This window comes from Melanostigma gelatinosum, assembly GCF_949748355.1.
Source record: "Melanostigma gelatinosum genome assembly, chromosome: 15".
NCBI lineage: Eukaryota > Metazoa > Chordata > Actinopteri > Perciformes > Zoarcidae > Melanostigma > Melanostigma gelatinosum.
The window spans coordinates 885,001-905,000 of NC_136648.1; the positions used below are offsets into that span (position 1 = coordinate 885,001).

General features: G+C 41.7%; 1 protein-coding gene across 8 annotated transcripts in view; it reads left to right on the forward strand.

The window, feature by feature from the left end:
* rasal2 (RAS protein activator like 2) overlaps positions 1-20,000 on the forward strand; it is a 67,621-nt gene that overhangs the window by 16,787 nt on the left and 30,834 nt on the right. For 4 of the 8 annotated variants that reach the window (XM_079285149.1, XM_079285148.1, XM_079285151.1 and 1 more), the window contains exons 2-5: positions 338-465; positions 1,159-1,354; positions 17,945-18,054; positions 19,828-19,925. In XM_079285149.1, coding sequence (XP_079141275.1) covers positions 338-465; positions 1,159-1,354; positions 17,945-18,054; positions 19,828-19,925 — 532 coding nt within the window. Of the gene's footprint in view, positions 1-337; positions 466-1,158; positions 1,355-8,969; positions 9,025-12,509; positions 12,569-17,944; positions 18,055-19,827; positions 19,926-20,000 lie in introns of those variants that run through there. The other 4 variants (XM_079285152.1, XM_079285153.1, XM_079285155.1 and 1 more) reach the window with 3 other exon arrangements.

The window sequence follows — 20,000 nt, forward strand, 5'->3', positions numbered from 1 at the left end:
TCTGTGTCTCTGTGTCTCTCTCTGTGTCTCCGTGTCTCTCTCTGTGTCTCCGTGTCTCTCTGTCTCTGTGTGTCTCCGTGTCTGTCTCTGTGTCTCTCTGTGTCTCTGTCTCTGTCTCTGTGTGTCTCCGTGTCTCTCTGTGTCTCTCTGTCTCTGTGTCTCTGTCTCTCTCTGTGTCTCCGTGTCTCTCTGTGTCTCTCTGTCTCTGTGTCTCCGTGTGTCTCTGTGTCTCTCTGTCTCTCTCTGTGTCTCCGTGTCTCTCTGTGTCTCTGTGTCTCTCTGTGTGTCTCTCTGTCTCTGTGTCTCCGTGTGTCTCTGTGCTTCCTGCCGCTCTCAGACGTTAAAGGTCCTCCGGCTCACCTCTTCTCCTGCGGTCAGAGTCCGTCCAGCGGGGGCGGAGCCTGGGACAGGAAGTTCTGCATCCTGACGGACAGCCAGCTGCTGCTGCTCAACAAGGAGGACGAGGTCAGAACCGACTCACGTCCATCGCTGCACAAACACTCGTCTGGTCTCAATCAGAAGCAGAACTACGCTGGTTTGAAAGATGTTCCTCCTCGTGATGTTCTTTCCATGTTAAAGCGTCATCAGCAGCTCATATCAAATATAAGATCAGAACTACAGGTCAATGAAGAGACGAGGACATGAGGCATGCTTCAGTGTTTCTCTGTATTCATAAAGAAATGTAAATAATACAGAAAGGATGCAGATATCACAACATATTAGCATGACATCGTGTTCTATACATATATATCCGGTGAAAGGCAGTATATATATATATATAATATAAAGTAAAATACAGCAATATGATGGAGGACAAGCTGAAACCACACATGAATGAATATGACATTAAATGTACCAGAAATAATATTATAAATAAATGTAATTGACCTAAATGACATCGATTGATATTTCTGTTATAATTAGATTTGTATAAATCCCCGTTATTCCGTTATTCTTCTCTTTCATTTTGAAGTTATTTATGTATATTTGTACATGTGCCACATGAATGAATGTATCTCCTCATTTACTTATTTAATTGAGGGTTATTAATTGATCAGGTTTTGTCCTCTACACAATAAAACAAATATATTAACTTCATAAAAGATATGATATATTAAAGTGCACTATAATGATCTGGTACTGTTACTGGTAATAAAGAGGCTGAAACATGCAGAACCCGCTCCACAGCCACGAGGCTCCAGAGAGAGCTCCATTGTGACTGACCCCCCCCCCCAGCTGAGCCCCTCAGACTCTTCAAAGGGTCGGAGTCTCCGCAGGACCGTCAGCGTCCCCTCAGAGGGACAGTTCCCAGAGTTCCCAGAGTTCCCAGCAGAGGGCGCCGCCGCCATGCTAGGTAAGAGCCACACTTCTGCCTCCCAGTCTGAGGGTGCTCCAGATCTTACAAACACACTGGATCCTACATCTCCCACAATGCAACTGTACAGTGTTTCTCATTCGAGCCTCCCTGTCTGCAGACACACTTCTGTTTATACTACATTTATTATCAATCATTCTACATGTAAATGTATATTACATGTAGATTAGAATAACTTATAATAAATGTGTAATAAATATGATATCATATATTTATTCTGCATTGCTGCTCGATTGGTTCTACGTCCTGCGTCCATCACACAGTGCTAACCAGGCCCAGTCACTTTGTTCAAACGCTTCAGACGTCCTGTTACAGATGCTGTGTTTTATTGTGTACTTTTAGACTTCAGGTATTTAAACTCTGGGTCACTTCAGTCGACTGTTTGCTTTAACTTTTTAACTGACGAGTACAAGTGACCAGTGAACTGAGATTCTGGTAGTGCTCTACTAATGTACAATTTTGAGGTACTTGTACTATACCTTTCCATTTTCTGCTACTTTCTACTTCTACTCCACTACATTTGAGAAGTACAAATTGTACTTTTTACTGCTTTTATCTGACAGCTTTAGTGACTTCACAGATTCACTTTACAAAGATAAACAACAATAAACACATTACTAACAGTAATACAATAAGGTAATATGTCATATTTAGCACAATGAGTACTTTTACTTCTGGTAATTGAAGTATATTTGGTGCTGATTCTGCTTCAGTAAAGTTTTGAATGCAGGACTTTTACGAGTACCAGAGTATTTATACTGTGGTACGACTAGTTTCACTGAAGTGAAAGCTCAGAGTGCTTCTGGTTACCACCACTCATGAAGACTTTGTTGGTGTTTTTAGGAGCTAACTCATTAAAATAAGTATAACTGACGTGTTTTACAGTCGACCTGTGCTCCATATTTTATTGATGTTGATGAAGCTGAGTTTTGTTATGACTGTGTTTTACATTCTGAAGCCCGTCAGGAGGAATTGTGTGAACGTCTTCATGACGATATGTCGTGTTCAGTGAAGACTCAGGTGAATGTTCTCCTCTTCGTAACGAGGCGTTCGGGTGCAGCCTGTAATTTTCCAGCTCTGTGTGGGAGCGTCTCTGTGAACCGGGGGAATGTCTGGAGGACAAAGCGTCCAGTGTCCGTCCGTCCGTCTGAAGGAGCTGGACTGACCCCGCTGCCCCCTGTGGGACGGCCTGGGCTGAGGGGTTTCCCACCCAGAGCTGCAGGGGTCCAGAAAACTGGTTTCCAGCTCTGGAGAAACAATAAAACAGGAAGTTTGAACACTTTGATTGAGACTTTTCTGTCCCAATGATCAGTTTATTGATCAGATGGTGGACGGACACAAGTCTCCGCCGTCCTCCTTCGTCCTGCTCGTTCATCCACACTAACTCATTCATTCACTGACCCCCTTCACCCCCCCTCACCAGTGGGGGGGGTTATTGATATGTTAATGTGCCCAGTCCTCCCACACAGACAAGGACTCAAACAACCAGTTTGTACTGAGATTAAATCAGGATGTAACCTGGTTTAAAACTAGATTTATACTTTTTAATGTTTCACAGATCCATACTGGGTTTTATGCTGACATGTATACTGGTTATAATGCTGCGTTTGTTGAGTACTGGGTTTATACTGGTTGTATCACTGGTTCAATACTAGATTTGTGCTGGGTCTGATATTTGGATTTACACTGGTTTTATTACTAGTTTTCATTGGGTTTTAATGGTGAATGAATCCTGGTGTTGATAGTGAGTTCATACTGGTTTTGATCGTGAGTTCATACTGGTTTTGATAGTGAGTTCATACTGGTTTTGATAGTGAGTTCATACTGGTGTTGATAGTGAGTTCATACTGGTTTTGATAGTGAGTTCATACTGGTGTTGATAGTGAGTTCATACTGGTGTTGATAGTGAGTTCATACTGGTTTTGATAGTGAGTTTATACTGGTTTTGATCGTGAGTTCATACTGGTTTTGATCGTGAGTTCATACTGGTTTTGATCGTGAGTTCATGCTGGTGTTGATAGTGAGTTCATACTGGTGTTGATAGTGAGTACATACTGGTGTTGATAGTGAGTTCATACTGGTGTTGATAGTGAGTTCATACTGGTTTTGATAGTGAGTTCATACTGGTGGTGATAGTGAGTTCATACTGGTTTTGATCGTGAGTTTATACTGGTGTTGATAGTGAGTTTATACTGGTTTTGATAGTGAGTTCATACTGGTGTTGATAGTGAGTTCATACTGGTTTTGATAGTGAGTTCATACTGGTGTTGATAGTGAGTTCATACTGGTGTTGATCATGAGTTCATACTGGTGTTGATAGTGAGTTCATACTGGTGTTGATAGTGAGTTCATACTGGTGTTGATAGTGAGTTCATACTGGTGTTGATAGTGAGTTCATACTGGTGTTGATAGTGAGTTCATACTGGTTTTGAGAGTGAGTTCATACTGGTGTTGATAGTGAGTTCATACTGGTGTTGATAGTGAGTTTATACTGGTTTTGATAGTGAGTTTATACTGGTGTTGATAGTGAGTTTATACTGGTTTTGATAGTGAGTTCATACTGGTTTTGATAGTGAGTTCATACTGGTGTTGATAGTGAGTTTATACTGGTTTTGATAGTGAGTTTATACTGGTGTTGATAGTGAGTTGATACTGGTTTTGATAGTGAGTTCATACTGGTGTTGATAGTGAGTTAATTATGGTGTTGATAGTGAGTTTATACTCGTGTTGATAGTGAGTTCATACTGGTGTTGATAGTGAGTTTATACTGGTGTTGATAGTGAGTTTATACTGGTTTTGATAGTGAGTTCATACTGGTGTTGATAGTGAGTTCATACTGGTGTTGATAGTGAGTTAATTCTGGTGTTGATAGTGAGTTTATACTGGTTTTGATAGTGAGTTTATACTGGTGTTGATAGTGAGTTTATACTGGTTTTGATAGTGAGTTCATACTGGTGTTGATAGTGAGTTTATACTGGTTTTGATAGTGAGTTTATACTGGTGTTGATAGTGAGTTTATACTGGTTTTGATAGTGAGTTCATACTGGTGTTGATAGTGAGTTTATACTGGTGTTGATAGTGAGTTCATTCTGGTGTTGATAGTGAGTTTATACTGGTGTTGATAGTGAGTTCATTCTGGTGTTGATAGTGAGTTTATACTCGTGTTGATAGTGAGTTTATACTGGTGTTGATAGTGAGTTCATACTGGTGTTGATAGTGAGTTTATACTGGTTTTGATAGTGAGTTTATACTGGTGTTGATAGTGAGTTTATACTGGTTTTGATAGTGAGTTCATACTGGTGTTGATAGTGAGTTTATACTCGTGTTGATAGTGAGTTTATACTGGTGTTGATAGTGAGTTCATACTGGTGTTGATAGTGAGTTTATACTGGTTTTGATAGTGAGTTTATACTGGTTTTGATAGTGAGTTTATACTGGTGTTGATAGTGAGTTTATACTGGTTTTGATAGTGAGTTCATACTGGTGTTGATAGTGAGTTCATACTGGTGTTGATAGTGAGTTCATTCTGGTGTTGATAGTGAGTTTATACTCGTGTTGATAGTGAGTTCATACTGGTGTTGATAGTGAGTTTATACTGGTTTTGATAGTGAGTTTATACTGGTGTTGATAGTGAGTTTATACTGGTTTTGATAGTGAGTTCATACTGGTGTTGATAGTGAGTTTATACTGGTTTTGATAGTGAGTTTATACTGGTGTTGATAGTGAGTTTATACTGGTTTTGATAGTGAGTTCATACTGGTGTTGATAGTGAGTTTATACTGGTTTTGATAGTGAGTTCATACTGGTGTTGATAGTGAGTTCATACTGGTGTTGATAGTGAGTTCATTCTGGTGTTGATAGTGAGTTTATACTCGTGTTGATAGTGAGTTCATACTGGTGTTGATAGTGAGTTTATACTGGTTTTGATAGTGAGTTTATACTGGTTTTGATAGTGAGTTTATACTGGTGTTGATAGTGAGTTTATACTGGTTTTGATAGTGAGTTCATACTGGTGTTGATAGTGAGTTTATACTGGTTTTGATAGTGAGTTTATACTGGTGTTGATAGTGAGTTGATACTGGTTTTGATAGTGAGTTCATACTGGTGTTGATAGTGAGTTAATTCTGGTGTTGATAGTGAGTTTATACTCGTGTTGATAGTGAGTTCATACTGGTGTTGATAGTGAGTTTATACTGGTTTTGATAGTGAGTTTATACTGGTGTTGATAGTGAGTTTATACTGGTTTTGATAGTGAGTTCATACTGGTGTTGATAGTGAGTTTATACTGGTTTTGATAGTGAGTTTATACTGGTGTTGATAGTGAGTTTATACTGGTTTTGATAGTGAGTTCATACTGGTGTTGATAGTGAGTTTATACTGGTGTTGATAGTGAGTTCATTCTGGTGTTGATAGTGAGTTTATACTCGTGTTGATAGTGAGTTTATACTGGTGTTGATAGTGAGTTCATACTGGTGTTGATAGTGAGTTTATATTGGTTTTGATAGTGAGTTTATACTGGTGTTGATAGTGAGTTTATACTGGTTTTGATAGTGAGTTCATACTGGTGTTGATAGTGAGTTCATACTGGTGTTGATAGTGAGTTCATTCTGGTGTTGATAGTGAGTTTATACTCGTGTTGATAGTGAGTTCATACTGGTGTTGATAGTGAGTTCATACTGGTGTTGATAGTGAGTTCATTCTGGTGTTGATAGTGAGTTTATACTGGTGTTGATAGTGAGTTCATACTGGTGTTGATAGTGAGTTTATACTGGTTTTGATAGTGAGTTTATACTGGTGTTGATAGTGAGTTGATACTGGTTTTGATAGTGAGTTCATACTGGTGTTGATAGTGAGTTAATTCTGGTGTTGATAGTGAGTTTATACTCGTGTTGATAGTGAGTTCATACTGGTGTTGATAGTGAGTTTATACTGGTTTTGATAGTGAGTTTATACTGGTGTTGATAGTGAGTTTATACTGGTTTTGATAGTGAGTTCATACTGGTGTTGATAGTGAGTTTATACTGGTTTTGATAGTGAGTTTATACTGGTGTTGATAGTGAGTTTATACTGGTTTTGATAGTGAGTTCATACTGGTGTTGATAGTGAGTTTATACTGGTGTTGATAGTGAGTTCATTCTGGTGTTGATAGTGAGTTTATACTCGTGTTGATAGTGAGTTTATACTGGTGTTGATAGTGAGTTCATACTGGTGTTGATAGTGAGTTTATACTGGTTTTGATAGTGAGTTTATACTGGTGTTGATAGTGAGTTTATACTGGTGTTGATAGTGAGTTCATACTGGTGTTGATAGTGAGTTCATTCTGGTGTTGATAGTGAGTTTATACTCGTGTTGATAGTGAGTTCATACTGGTGTTGATAGTGAGTTTATACTGGTTTTGATAGTGAGTTTATACTGGTGTTGATAGTGAGTTTATACTGGTTTTGATAGTGAGTTCATACTGGTGTTGATAGTGAGTTTATACTGGTTTTGATAGTGAGTTTATACTGGTTTTGATAGTGAGTTCATACTGGTGTTGATAGTGAGTTTATACTGGTTTTGATAGTGAGTTCATACTGGTGTTGATAGTGAGTTCATACTGGTGTTGATTGTGAGTTCATTCTGGTGTTGATAGTGAGTTTATACTCGTGTTGATAGTGAGTTCATACTGGTGTTGATAGTGAGTTTATACTGGTTTTGATAGTGAGTTTATACTGGTGTTGATAGTGAGTTTATACTGGTTTTGATAGTGAGTTCATACTGGTGTTGATAGTGAGTTCATACTGGTGTTGATAGTGAGTTCATTCTGGTGTTGATAGTGAGTTTATACTCGTGTTGATAGTGAGTTCATACTGGTTCTGATTGTGAGTTTATACTCGTGTTGATAGTGAGTTTAAACTCAAAATGCTGTCTCATTATGCTGCTGAAGGGTTCAGACAGACGTGTGGTGTGAATGAAGCCAAACTGGGAAGTGAAATAACAAAACAGGAATTAGAAGCTCTTGTATTACCCTCTTCCTCTTCCTATTCGTCCTCCTCTTCGTCCTCCTTGTTCTTCTTTACAGTCACACAGTGATAGTTGAGATAGTCATAGTGTTGCTGGTTCAGTCTAATTACAGCGTTCACCGACTGCTCCTTAACTGTCTGAGTTCTGAGACGCCTGCAGCTCTTCATCATCATCATCAACATCCTCCTCCTCTTCTTCACTACTTCAGTGTGACAGACTGAAGCAGTCAGCTGATCAGACCACTGATTACAGGAAGCTGATCTTACCCCACAGAGATCTTTTTTTCAGGGGATTTTACAGTTAAAGGTGCAGTCAGTTGGATTTCAGAGGCTAACGGATGCTAACAGACGTGAAACAGTTTGAAATGCTTGTCTCAGTCTGATCTCTGGTTGCGGTGAAGCTCTCACTGACTCTGGATCTGCTGCATTCCTCAAGTCTGCTCTCCACCTGTCAGCCCCGCCATAATAAAACCCCACACATCCCTGTTGCAACTTCGCCTTCAAAATAAAAGCATTTTAACAGTTCTGGATTCAATCCATAAATCGCACAATTAAACCGTTTCTGAACCTGTAAATTTGTAGCCTGAAGCCTCATCTTTCTGCAGCTCGTCTTCATACAAAACAAAATCACACAATCATCAGAAAGTGGTTAATAATGAGGCTTATGATTGGTTTTATCTAGTTAATGACAAAACTATATTTATAAATGACACAACCTCTGTCACCTTCATCAGAAAATCAAAGTGAAACAATGTGAGAGAGATCTACAGGACGTGTGTTCAGCTGTCATGGTACCAAATGAATGTCTTATTTTCATGAATTTAATATAATTTCCTCTGTTGCCTGAAAACTGCATTATTTTCCAAAATGTATTCGTTTGGTCTTCAGTCTTTTGAGACTTGAATCAGTTACTATAAATAATGAACACTTCACTTATTATGATTTTATATTTATTTTACTTCCCTTCTCTTTTTAAGATAAGATTAAATATAACAAGTTATCCCCAGAGAGTATATTTACATGATACAGCAGAATAACAAACTAATGGCTAATAATGTACAAAATAATGAAAAGAAATGCAAAAAATAAGAGATAAGAAAAAATATATATTCCAAAGCGTTACACAATAAAATACCGTAGGTCATATATATTTAGATGTATTATATATTTGAACTGTTATTGAAATAGTCTGTTCTTATTTTTCTCAGTTCTTTGATTCTTACAACACAGGATTGCACAATAACATTTAAATGTATAAACAAGTATTTGAATATTGGGTTTTGATGGTGAGCTCAAACTGGTTTTGATCGTGAGTTTAAGCTTGTTTGATTCTTCTAAAACATTCTAAACATTAAAATAGAACAAAGTATATAAAGAAGCACGAAATAAATAAATAAATAAAACATATACAACTTACACACGCAAAACATGTGCAGTGTCAGTGTAACGTTCACGTTCCAGCTGCTTCTGGAGCTAAATATATGACTGCTATTATTAAAACATCACCTCACGTGTCCTGTTACTGGGACCTTTATTGTGAAGGTCCGGACCGGCAGTGTGTGTGTGTAGGTGTTGTGTGTCCGACCTCAGACTGAATGAGTGTTTAGTCTCAGAGGACGTGGATCTGGTCTCTGATGGACTCTCTGGGTGAGTCTTATTTTAATAATCTCGTCATCAATAACAAACGGACTTCCGGTGGTTTAAATAAAGTTCCGCGTGCAGGTCGACGGTCCGCGCGCATCTCACAGAAAACTTTATTTACAAAAAGCAGGTTGCGAAACGCGCGTGAAGCTGCGAGGAGAGACTCCGCCCACAGACTACTTCCGGTAATCACGTCATCTGATCAGATGTCTGATCGATCCGGATCACAAGTGAAAGTACTCGGATACTTCAGTGAAAGTACTAATACAATAGTGTTAAAGTACCCCATTACACGTGAAAGATGGGCTTTCAAATTCATACCTTAATTAAAGTACACAAGTATTATGAGCTAAATGTATTGAAAGTACAGGTACAAAAGTATTATTATGAGTTAAATATAGTAAAAGTATTACAAATAAAAGTACACCAGTATTATCAGCTCAATTTAATAAAAGTATTTATTTGCTCATTGTTATTGCAAAGTTCAATAATGAATTCAAAAGTAGTGTATTGTGCACTGTTATTTTAAAGTGCTGCTAAATGAACAAAGGTCAATAACATTGTGTGTAAACACTTGAAACACATCAGGTTGTTGTTCGCAGCAGTGTTCCCTTTACACAGCAGCAGTTATAACACAGTTATAATGATTCTGATCATAGATATTCAGGTGTTCACAACTTTATCTTCATGTGTGTAAGAGAGGATAATAATAATAATAATAATAATAATAATAATAATACATTTTATTTATATCGCGCTTTTCATGACACTCAAAGATACTTTACATTAAAATCATCATATATAAAAACAACACACTAAAAACAAAGTACACAACAATAGTCACGCATCAAAAGCAGTTTTGAACAGGTGAGTGTGAGTTGTGATTTGAACGTGGAAAGGTCAGTGCAGTCTCGCATGTGTTTGGAGAGAGTTCCAGAGGGAGGGGCAGATATGGAGAAGGCTCTGTTGATGTCCGGTGCTTGGTCCTGAGCGGAAGAGACAGGAGGCATCAGAGGAGCGGGGGATGGAGTGTGGTGGTGGAGCAGGTCGGTGAGGGAGGAGGGGGTCTGATTGTGGAGGGCTTTGTGAGTGAGGAGAAGGACTTTGTATTGGATCCGTTGTGGGACGGGGAGCCAGTGGAGGTTCTGGAGAACAGGGTGATGTGGTCACGGGAGCGGGTGTGGGTGAGCAGGCGAGCAGCAGAGTTCTGGATGTACTGGAGTTTATTATGACAGTGTACTGGTTTTTGAAGGTCAGGGCGGTGTCTCTGATATTTAAATATACTTCTTGGGAACTACAAACATATCTACGTCATGTTTTTATGTTTGTTAGATTCTCAGTAGTGATACTAAATGATGCATATTATAAATATTACAAACAAAACACGTTAAAAACTCTAAAAGAATAATTTAAATTAATCTTTTCTTTTGTTGGTATTGTGGTCAGACACATAATAACGCTGATTACCGTAATATGTGTGGTGTTTGTTATAAATGTACGTTGGTACATAGAGGGCGATAAGAAGCTGTACATGGAGGGACTTAGGACCCAGGGGAATGGTGGTGAAGGAAACAGGAAGAGACGCCACACAAACCGCTGTTCACCGCTCGCTGCCAGTTCTTGTGTTTAAAATGTCTCTTAATAATAAAAAAATAAACTGCGTTAACGTGATAATAACGCGTTGACTTGCCCCCAAAGTCCTTAAATGGAAACACTTGACTTTAACTATGTCCTACAAAGCAGAGGTTTATTGATCAGCGATCCACTGAAGGACCCTGCTGGTCTCTGGTCTGAACTGGATCCTGGTGGTCTGAACTGGATCCTGGTGGTCTGAACTGGATCCTGGTGGTCTGAACTGGATCCTGGTGGTCTGAACTGGATCCTGGTGGTCTGAACTGGATCCTGGTGGTCTGAACTGGATCCTCGGTCTGACAGCGTCCCGGTTTGTGAAGGTCAGGGCGGTGTCTCTGTCGGAGGTCTCTGAGCCTCCTCCTGATCAACAGGATGCCGATCACTGACCTGCTCACTGAGCGGAGGGCCGGCGGTTCGATTCCCATGATGGAAACATGACGATGATAGATGGATGACTTTATTAATCCTGTTAATACTCTGTTCTCTACCTGCTCAGGTACTCTGTTCACTACCTGTTCAGGTACTCTGTTCAGGTACTCTGTTCTCTACCTGTTCAGGTACTCTGTTCTCTACCTGCTCAGGTACTCTGTTCAGGTACTCTGTTCAGGTACTCTGTTCAGGTACTCTGTTCACTACCTGTTCAGGTACTCTGTTCAGGTACTCTGTTCTCTACCTGCTCAGGTACTCTGTTCAGGTACTCTGTTCAGGTACTCTGTTCAGGTACTCTGTTCACTACCTGCTCAGGTACTCTGTTCAGGTACTCTGTTCAGGTACTCTGTTCACTACCTGCTCAGGTACTCTGTTCAGGTACTCTGTTCAGGTACTCTGTTCTCTACCTGCTCAGGTACTCTGTTCAGGTACTCTGTTCAGGTACTCTGTTCAGGTACTCTGTTCACTACCTGCTCAGGTACTCTGTCCAGGTACTCTGCTCAGGTACTCTGTTCACTACCTGTTCAGGTACTCTGTTCAGGTACTCTGTTCTCTACCTGCTCAGGTACTCTGTTCAGGTACTCTGTTCAGGTACTCTGGTCACTACCTGTTCAGGTACTCTGTTCTCTAGAGGGAGAGGAAGAGAAGAGGAAGAGGAGAGGAAGATAAGAGGTGGAGAAGAGGGAGAGGAAGAGGAAGATGAGGGGAGAGGGAGAGGAAGAGGAGAGGAGAGGGAGAGGAGAGGGAGAGAAGAGGGAGAGGAGAGGGAGAGAAGAGGGAGAGGAGAGGGAGAGAGGATAGGAGAGGGAGAGGAGAGGGAGAGGAAGAGGAGAGGGAGAGGAGAGGAGAGGGAGAGGAAGAGGAGAGGGAGAGTAGAGGAGGGGAGAGGAGAGGAAGATGAGGGGAGGGAAGAGGAGAGGAGGGGAGAGGGAGAGAGGATAGGAGAGGGAGATGAGAGGGAGAGGAAGAGGAGGGGAGAGGGAAGAGGAGGAGGAGAGGAAGAGGAGAGGGTTAGGGAGAGGAAGAGGAGAGGAGGGGAGGAGAGGGAGAGAGGAGGGGAGAGGAAGAGGAGGGGAGAGGAAAGGAAGAGGAGAGGAAGAGGAGCATCTGCAAAGAGAGAGGATAGAAAGAAGAGGAGACAGAACAGAACAGTCAGAGGATTGATTGAATAAATGCGGTAAAAGCTCGGCACTCTGAGAGAGAGAGAGGACGATAGAGAGAGGGTTAGAATTACTGCTGAGTGGAGAGAGAGAGAGAGAGAGAGAGAGAGGGGGAGGAGGGAGGAGGCATGGTTGAGAAAGGTCTGTGTGTACGCGGGGGGAAAAACACCAAGTCGAGGATGTTCACGGGACGAAGACGGACATTTTTACAGCTTAACCTCATTGGCTGGCAGGCGACTGCTCCGGCCAATCCCGTCTGACTCTCTTTGGTGTGTGTGTGTGTGTGTGTGTGTCCTCTCCTCAGATGATGGGGAACAGCTGTGATCGAGGTACCGTCTCCTCCTCTTCCTCTTCCTCTCTGTGTGTTTGTGTATCCGTGTCATGTGACCCACGTGTCATATCTGGCTTCCTTTGCGGCATGTTGCCTCAAAACTTTGAAGAAAAAGAAGCAGATGATGTCCGGCCGCGTTCAGGACCATCATCGCTGCTTCTTCTCCGTTTGGGGGGGGGGGGGGTAGCGTTACCGAGGAGACGTGGGGGGGTGCATGAAAGTTTGTCCCCGGCTTCCGTTGCAGCGCTGCATGCATCGAGGCATCGCAGCTGCAACTTGATCCAGCACTTTGCTGCTGCATGTTGCGTTCACTGTGGCTCCGTTAAAGTCAGCTTTTATTTTGTTATTGTTGTCTTCATACCATTTAAACATGAACTCCATGTCTCTGTACATCCATGTGTTGACTGTGACTTTGACGCCCTTATTTAGCATTTAAAAAGCAGTGTATAAACATGTAATAACATAGTTTATAACGCACTGTGTTTATTAATGTGCTGTATTTGTCCACAATTAAAAGTGAAGATAGTTTATATGTTTACAGCTGTCTGCCAACAGCAACAGTTCATCTATATTACTACATATCACAGTAGGTAATAAGCCATTTATTACATGTTTATGCACTGATTATACGTGATAAAAAGGAGGACTTTATTTAGTGTTGAAACATTTTTAATTGTGAAATCAAATTCTTATTTTTTATGGTATTTAACATAATTAATGGACGAATATCTGACAGCACGATCGTTCATGAATCTCATGTTGAGGTTCAAACCATCGACGTGTCGCACGTTCATCTACATGTGTGTTGAGTCTTCATCACAGTCAGAGCATGTGATGCAGCTCTACTCTTCATCACTGTGACCAGCTCTACTCTTCATCACTATGATGCAGCTCTACTCTTCATCACTGTGACCAGCTCTACTCTTCATCACTATGATGCAGCTCTACTCTTCATCACTATGATGCAGCTCTACTCTTCATCACTGTGACCAGCTCTACTCTTCATCACTATGATGCAGCTCTACTCTTCATCACTATGATGCAGCTCTACTCTTCATCACTGTGATGCAGCTCTACTCTTCATCACTGTGACCAGCTCTACTCTTCATCACTATGATGCAGCTCTACTCTTCATCACTATCATGCAGCTCTACTCTTCATCACTGTGATGCAGCTCTACTCTTCATCACTGTGATGCAGCTCTACTCTTCATCACTATGATGCAGCTCTACTCTTCATCACTGTGATGCAGCTCTACTCTTCATCACTGTGATGCAGCTCTACTCTTCATCACTGTGATGCAGCTCTACTCTTCATCACTGTGATGCAGCTCTACTCTTCATCACTATGATGCAGCTCTACTCTTCATCACTGTGATGCAGCTCTACTCTTCATCACTGTGATGCAGCTCTACTCTTCATCACTGTGATGCAGCTCTACTCTTCATCACTATGATGCAGCTCTACGCTTCATCACTGTGATGCAGCTCTACTCTTCATCACTGTGATGCAGCTCTACTCTTCATCACTGTGACCAGCTCTACTCTTCATCACTATGATGCAGCTCTACTCTTCATCACTGTGATGCAGCTCTACTCTTCATCACTATGATGCAGCTCTACTCTTCATCACTATGATGCAGCTCTACTCTTCATCACTGTGACGCAGCTCTACTCTTCATCACTATGATGCAGCTCTACTCTTCATCACTATGATGCTGCTCTACTCTTCATCACTATGATGCTGCTCTACTCTTCATCACTGTGACGCAGCTCTACTCTTCATCACTATGATGCAGCTCTACTCTTCATCACTGTGACGCAGCTCTACTCTTCATCACTATGATGCTGCTCTACTCTTCATCACTGTGATGCAGCTCTACTCTTCATCACTATGATGCAGCTCTACTCTTCATCACTATGATGCAGCTCTACTCTTCATCACTATGATGCAGCTCTACTCTTCATCACTGTGATGCAGCTCTACTCTTCATCACTGTGATGCAGCTCTACTCTTCATCACTGTGATGCAGCTCTACTCTTCATCACTATGATGCAGCTCTACTCTTCATCACTGTGATGCAGCTCTACTCTTCATCACTATGATGCAGCTCTACTCTTCATCACTATGATGCAGCTCTACTCTTCATCACTGTGATGCAGCTCTACTCTTCATCACTGTGATGCAGCTCTACTCTTCATCACTGTGATGCAGCTCTACTCTTCATCACTGTGATGCAGCTCTACTCTTCATCACTATGACCAGCTCTACTCTTCATCACTATGATGCAGCTCTACTCTTCATCACTATGATGCTGCTCTACTCTTCATCACTATGATGCTGCTCTACTCTTCATCACTATGATGCAGCTCTACTCTTCATCACTATGATGCAGCTCTACTCTTCATCACTATGATGCAGCTCTACTCTTCATCACTGTGATGCAGCTCTACTCTTCATCACTGTGATGCAGCTCTACTCTTCATCACTGTGATGCAGCTCTACTCTTCATCACTATGACCAGCTCTACTCTTCATCACTATGATGCTGCTCTACTCTTCATCACTGTGATGCAGATCTACTCTTCATCACTATGACCAGCTCTACTCTTCATCACTGTGACCAGCTCTACTCTTCATCACTATGATGCAGCTCTACTCTTCATCACTATGACCAGCTCTACTCTTCATCACTATGACGCTGCTCTACTCTTCATCACCATGATGCAGCTCTACTCTTCATCACCATGATGCAGCTCTACTCTTCATCACTATGATACTGCTCTACTCTTCATCACTATGACGCTGCTCTACTCTTCATCACTATGATACTGCTCTACTCTTCATCACTGTGATGCAGCTCTACTCTTCATCACTGTGATGCTGCTCTACTCTTCATCACTATGACCAGCTCTACTCTTCATCACTATGACGCTGCTCTACTCTTCATCACCATGATGCAGCTCTACTCTTCATCACCATGATGCAGCTCTACTCTTCATCACTATGATACTGCTCTACTCTTCATCACTATGACGCTGCTCTACTCTTCATCACTATGATACTGCTCTACTCTTCATCACTATGACGCAGCTCGACTCTTCATCACTATGACGCAGCTCTACTCTTCATCACTATGACGCAGCTCTACTCTTCATCACTATGACGCAGCTCTACTCTTCATCACTATGATGCTGCTCTACTCTTCATCACTATGATGCTGCTCTACTCTTCATCACTATGATGCAGCTCTACTCTTCATCACTATGATGCTGCTCTACTCTTCATCACCATGATGCTGCTCTACTCTTCATCACTATGATGCTGCTCTACTCTTCATCACTATGATGCTGCTCTACTCTTCATCACTATGTTGCAGCTCTACTCTTCATCACTATGATGCAGCTCTACTCTTCATCACTATGATGCTGCTCTACTCTTCATCACTATGATGCTGCTCTACTCTTCATCACTATGATGCTGCTCTACTTTTCATCACTATGTTGCAGCTCTACTCTTCATCACTATGATGCAGCTCTACTCTTCATCACTATGATGCTGCTCTACTTTTCATCACTATGATGCAGCTCTACTCTTCATCACTGTGATGCAGCTCTACTCTTCATCACTATGATGCAGCTCTACTCTTCATCACTATGATGCTGCTCTACTTTTCATCACTATGTTGCTGCTCTACTCTTCATCACTGTGATGCAGCTCGACTCTTCATCACTATGATGCAGCTCTACTCTTCATCACTGTGATGCTGCTCTACTCTTCATCACTATGATGCAGCTCTACTCTTCATCACTGTGATGCTGCTCTACTCTTCATCACTATGATGCAGCTCTACTCTTCATCACTGTGATGCTGCTCTACTCTTCATCACTGTGATGCTGTAACTCAGGTGATGAAGGTGACCCAGTGATGTCCAGTAGTCTCCAGTGAGCAACGCACTTTACTAATAATAATTGCGTTAATGCGCAATAAAATAATCGTCTGCGTTAATTGGTTAATGCGTTAACACGTTCATAACGTGTTAACTTGCCCAGCACTAACATATATATATATATATACTGTATGTGTGTGTGTGTAGAGGTCGGTGTATTCCAGCTTCCTGTCTGCGCGGTGCGATTTGTAGGTGGTTCAAGAGCTGGTTCAAGAGCCCCCTGAAGGCCTCCAGAGAGACAACCTCAGACAACATGGCTGATGAGTGAGCTGGAGAGGAAGTGAGAGCGTCTATATTTAGCTTTGGAAAAAAAATCAATGATCTGGATGTGAGCCAGCTCTGAGGACGTGACCTCTTATTTCACTGGAGCTGAACGAGTCACCGAGCTGGAGACGAGACAGACTCATTACTTCTGTCTGTCAAGTTTGTCTCTCTGGACTCTGAGATGATCACCTGATCACCAGGACAGAGAGCTGATGATGTGGAGGAGCTGTCCTTCACACACTTCTCTGTAACAGACAGCTGCTCCTCATGTTTAATGAACTGAGTCAATAGTTTGACTCTAGTTTCTGTATTTTAGTTTGGTGATAAAGAATAAAAGTCAGACTCATTGTTGCTGTAAGAAACTTCTCAAACTAAAGTCAGACTTTAAGCAGTTTAAGTTCAGGATATGTGGAGTTAGGTTAGCTGTGACTAGTCGTGCTTCCATAAACGTATCACGACGCTTCTTTTGAAGTATGACGTTCGAAACAAAATCAATAAAACCTCAATTTATACGCTCGCTTGAGACATTTTTTGACGTAAAACTGAAATTCTTACGCTTTTGACGAATAAGTTCTGACGCAGCGAACATTTAAGTCACATGACTGATCAGCTGTATTTATATTGTCATGAAACATGAAAGAACAACAACAACCTCTCTCTCTATTGGTCCTCTACTTCTTCTTCTACTCTCTGTTTACTGGTAGATTACGGTGATGTCGTCTAGAGCTCCAACTTCTGACCAAACTACCAGTTTAGACGTTTTGAAAGAAAACACGACTTCATCTGTGTTCATGTGCGGTGGACGCTAGCGCTAGCTAGCTCGCTATAGCTCGCTAGTCAAGCTTGTTGCTCCCAGTTAGCAGGCTGGTTAGCTCCAGGTCGCTAACAGGACGGTCGACTGTAAACTGGAACAGAGTTACAGAATGTAATGAACACTGAACGCGTTCTTTGTGTTGTTATCAGATAATTTCACCTGTGCACTTCCTGCTTTTATTTTGAAAAGATTTCCATTCGACACCAGGGATCCAATACATTTAAAAGTCCATAAATGTCGTTACCTCATCCTCCATCCGTCTGAAAGCTCAGAGGCTGCTGATGATGCTGATGATGATGATGATGCTGATGCTCATGCTGATGCTGCTGATGTCTCTTTGTCTCTGCAGAAGTGTCTTCGGAGCGATCCCCGAGGAGGAGGAGCATCTCCGGTCTGGGGAGCTCGGAGAAGAGCAGCGTCGCTGCCGACAATCCAAACTCGTCGCCTTTCAAAGTGCCGGTGAGTTCGCAGGTCATACGCCGTCTTCAAACTACTGGATTTATTCTAGTTCATCACCAAAACTACATTTTACAGATGACATGTGAACACATCACGATAACATTATAATGAACCTTCAGCCAGTACTCATGTTCACTGAGCAGAGCCTGAAGGCATCATAGTGTAACTGAAGTGAACCTCCTGTTGGTTAGCCGTTAGCGGTGCTGCTAACGTTACTAGCTCTCCTCCTGTTGGTTAGCCGTTAGCGGTGCTGCTAACGTTACTAGCTCTCCTCCTGTTGGTTAGCCGTTAGCGGTGCTGCTAACATTACTAGCTCTCCTCCTGTTGGTTAGCCGTTAGCCGTGCTGCTGCTAACGTTACGAGCTCTCCTCCTGTTGGTTAGCCGTTAGCAGTGCTGCTAACGTTACTAGCCTTGCTCCTGTTGGTTAGCCGTTAGCGGTGCTGCTAACGTTACTAGCCTTCCTCCTGTTGGTTAGCCGTTAGCGGTGCTGCTAACGTTACTAGCTCTCTTCCTGTTGCTTTAAACACTGATTGGTTGTTTACAATGAAACATGATCAGAGACTAGAAACACATATTCTACTGAGTGTTGTTAAATTATTTCTTTATTCATTGTCCGCTTCAACACATTACAGTCATTTAGCAGACGCTTTTATCCAAAGCGACTTACAATTCAGATTCTATCACAATTCTACACCGTAGGCACAGCTACAGGGTTAAGTGTCTTGCTCAAGGACACATCGACATGCGTGGAGCCTGAGCCGGGGATCGAACCGCCGATTCTCTGATTGAAGAGAGAGCCCTGCTCTCCACTTCGGCACAGTCGCCCCCAACACACATCTCATTTACAGTAATCCGTGCACACTGATGCTCAGCATTAAGTGTCCTAAGTGAGTGATGCAGAATCCGTCCCTCTCAGCTCTCGATGTCGCTCAGGTAGAGAATCGGTGCGTTTTCGTCTGAAGTATTTTTAGTTTAGCTAGTAGAAAAAAAAAAGAGCGGAGCACAGGTTGTTGTGAAGTGGAGCTTCTAACGACCAAGACACGTCTGGTTTTGAACGGAACACTTTACTTCCTGAAAACTGCAGTTTAACAGCTGTTACAGTGAACATATACGTTAGGTTTTCACTTATCGTTATCATTGTTGTGAATAAGCACGTATCATGCTACTTCCTGTCTCTTCACAGTAAAATCACTTCCGTTTTCATGCTCTTCACAATAAAAGTAAACATGCGATCAAACAATTTACAACAGAGGAAAGAGCATCGGACCCGTAACGTTGTTCTGAAACATGGCGGAGGAATCAGTACCTAAGTCGTCCAAGGTGTGGGAGCATTTCACACGTAATACATTTGAAAAGTGTGTTCATTGCAAGATATGCAAAAGAGACATGATATGCACGGAGCACCACGGTGCTGGTTCAGATTGTGAGTGTAGTGCAGAGAACAAGTTCTCACGTTCAAACTAATCCTGTTCAGTTTTCTGATTTGTATTTTTCTTTATTTTTTATAAGTTATTTATTGTTCTGACAGCTCAGGTCCCTTTAAACTAAAATATACATATTTGTGTGCACATGTGTATGTTTTTTGTGTTTTTCCTGTTAAACTTCCAGTTGGAGCTACTTTTAGCCTGAAATTCTGTTTTGATTCGAGAATGGTTGACCACTTCCTGTTCACCTCACATCAGCTACTGTGAACTTCACTGGGTGTTTGTTGGTCTCCAGAAGATGTCCAGTATCAGACCCTCCAGTGTAACTGATGGTGTCCTCTTTCTCAGGGTTTCTTCAGTAAGCGTCTCAAAGGGTCCATCAAGAGGACCAAGAGTCAAACCAAACTGGACAGAAACACCAGCTTCAAGCTGCCGGCCGCCGACAGGTAACTTCTTCTTCTTCTTCTTCTTCTTCTTCTTCTTCCTCCTCTTCCTCTTCTCTCTCCTTTCTTCTTATTCTT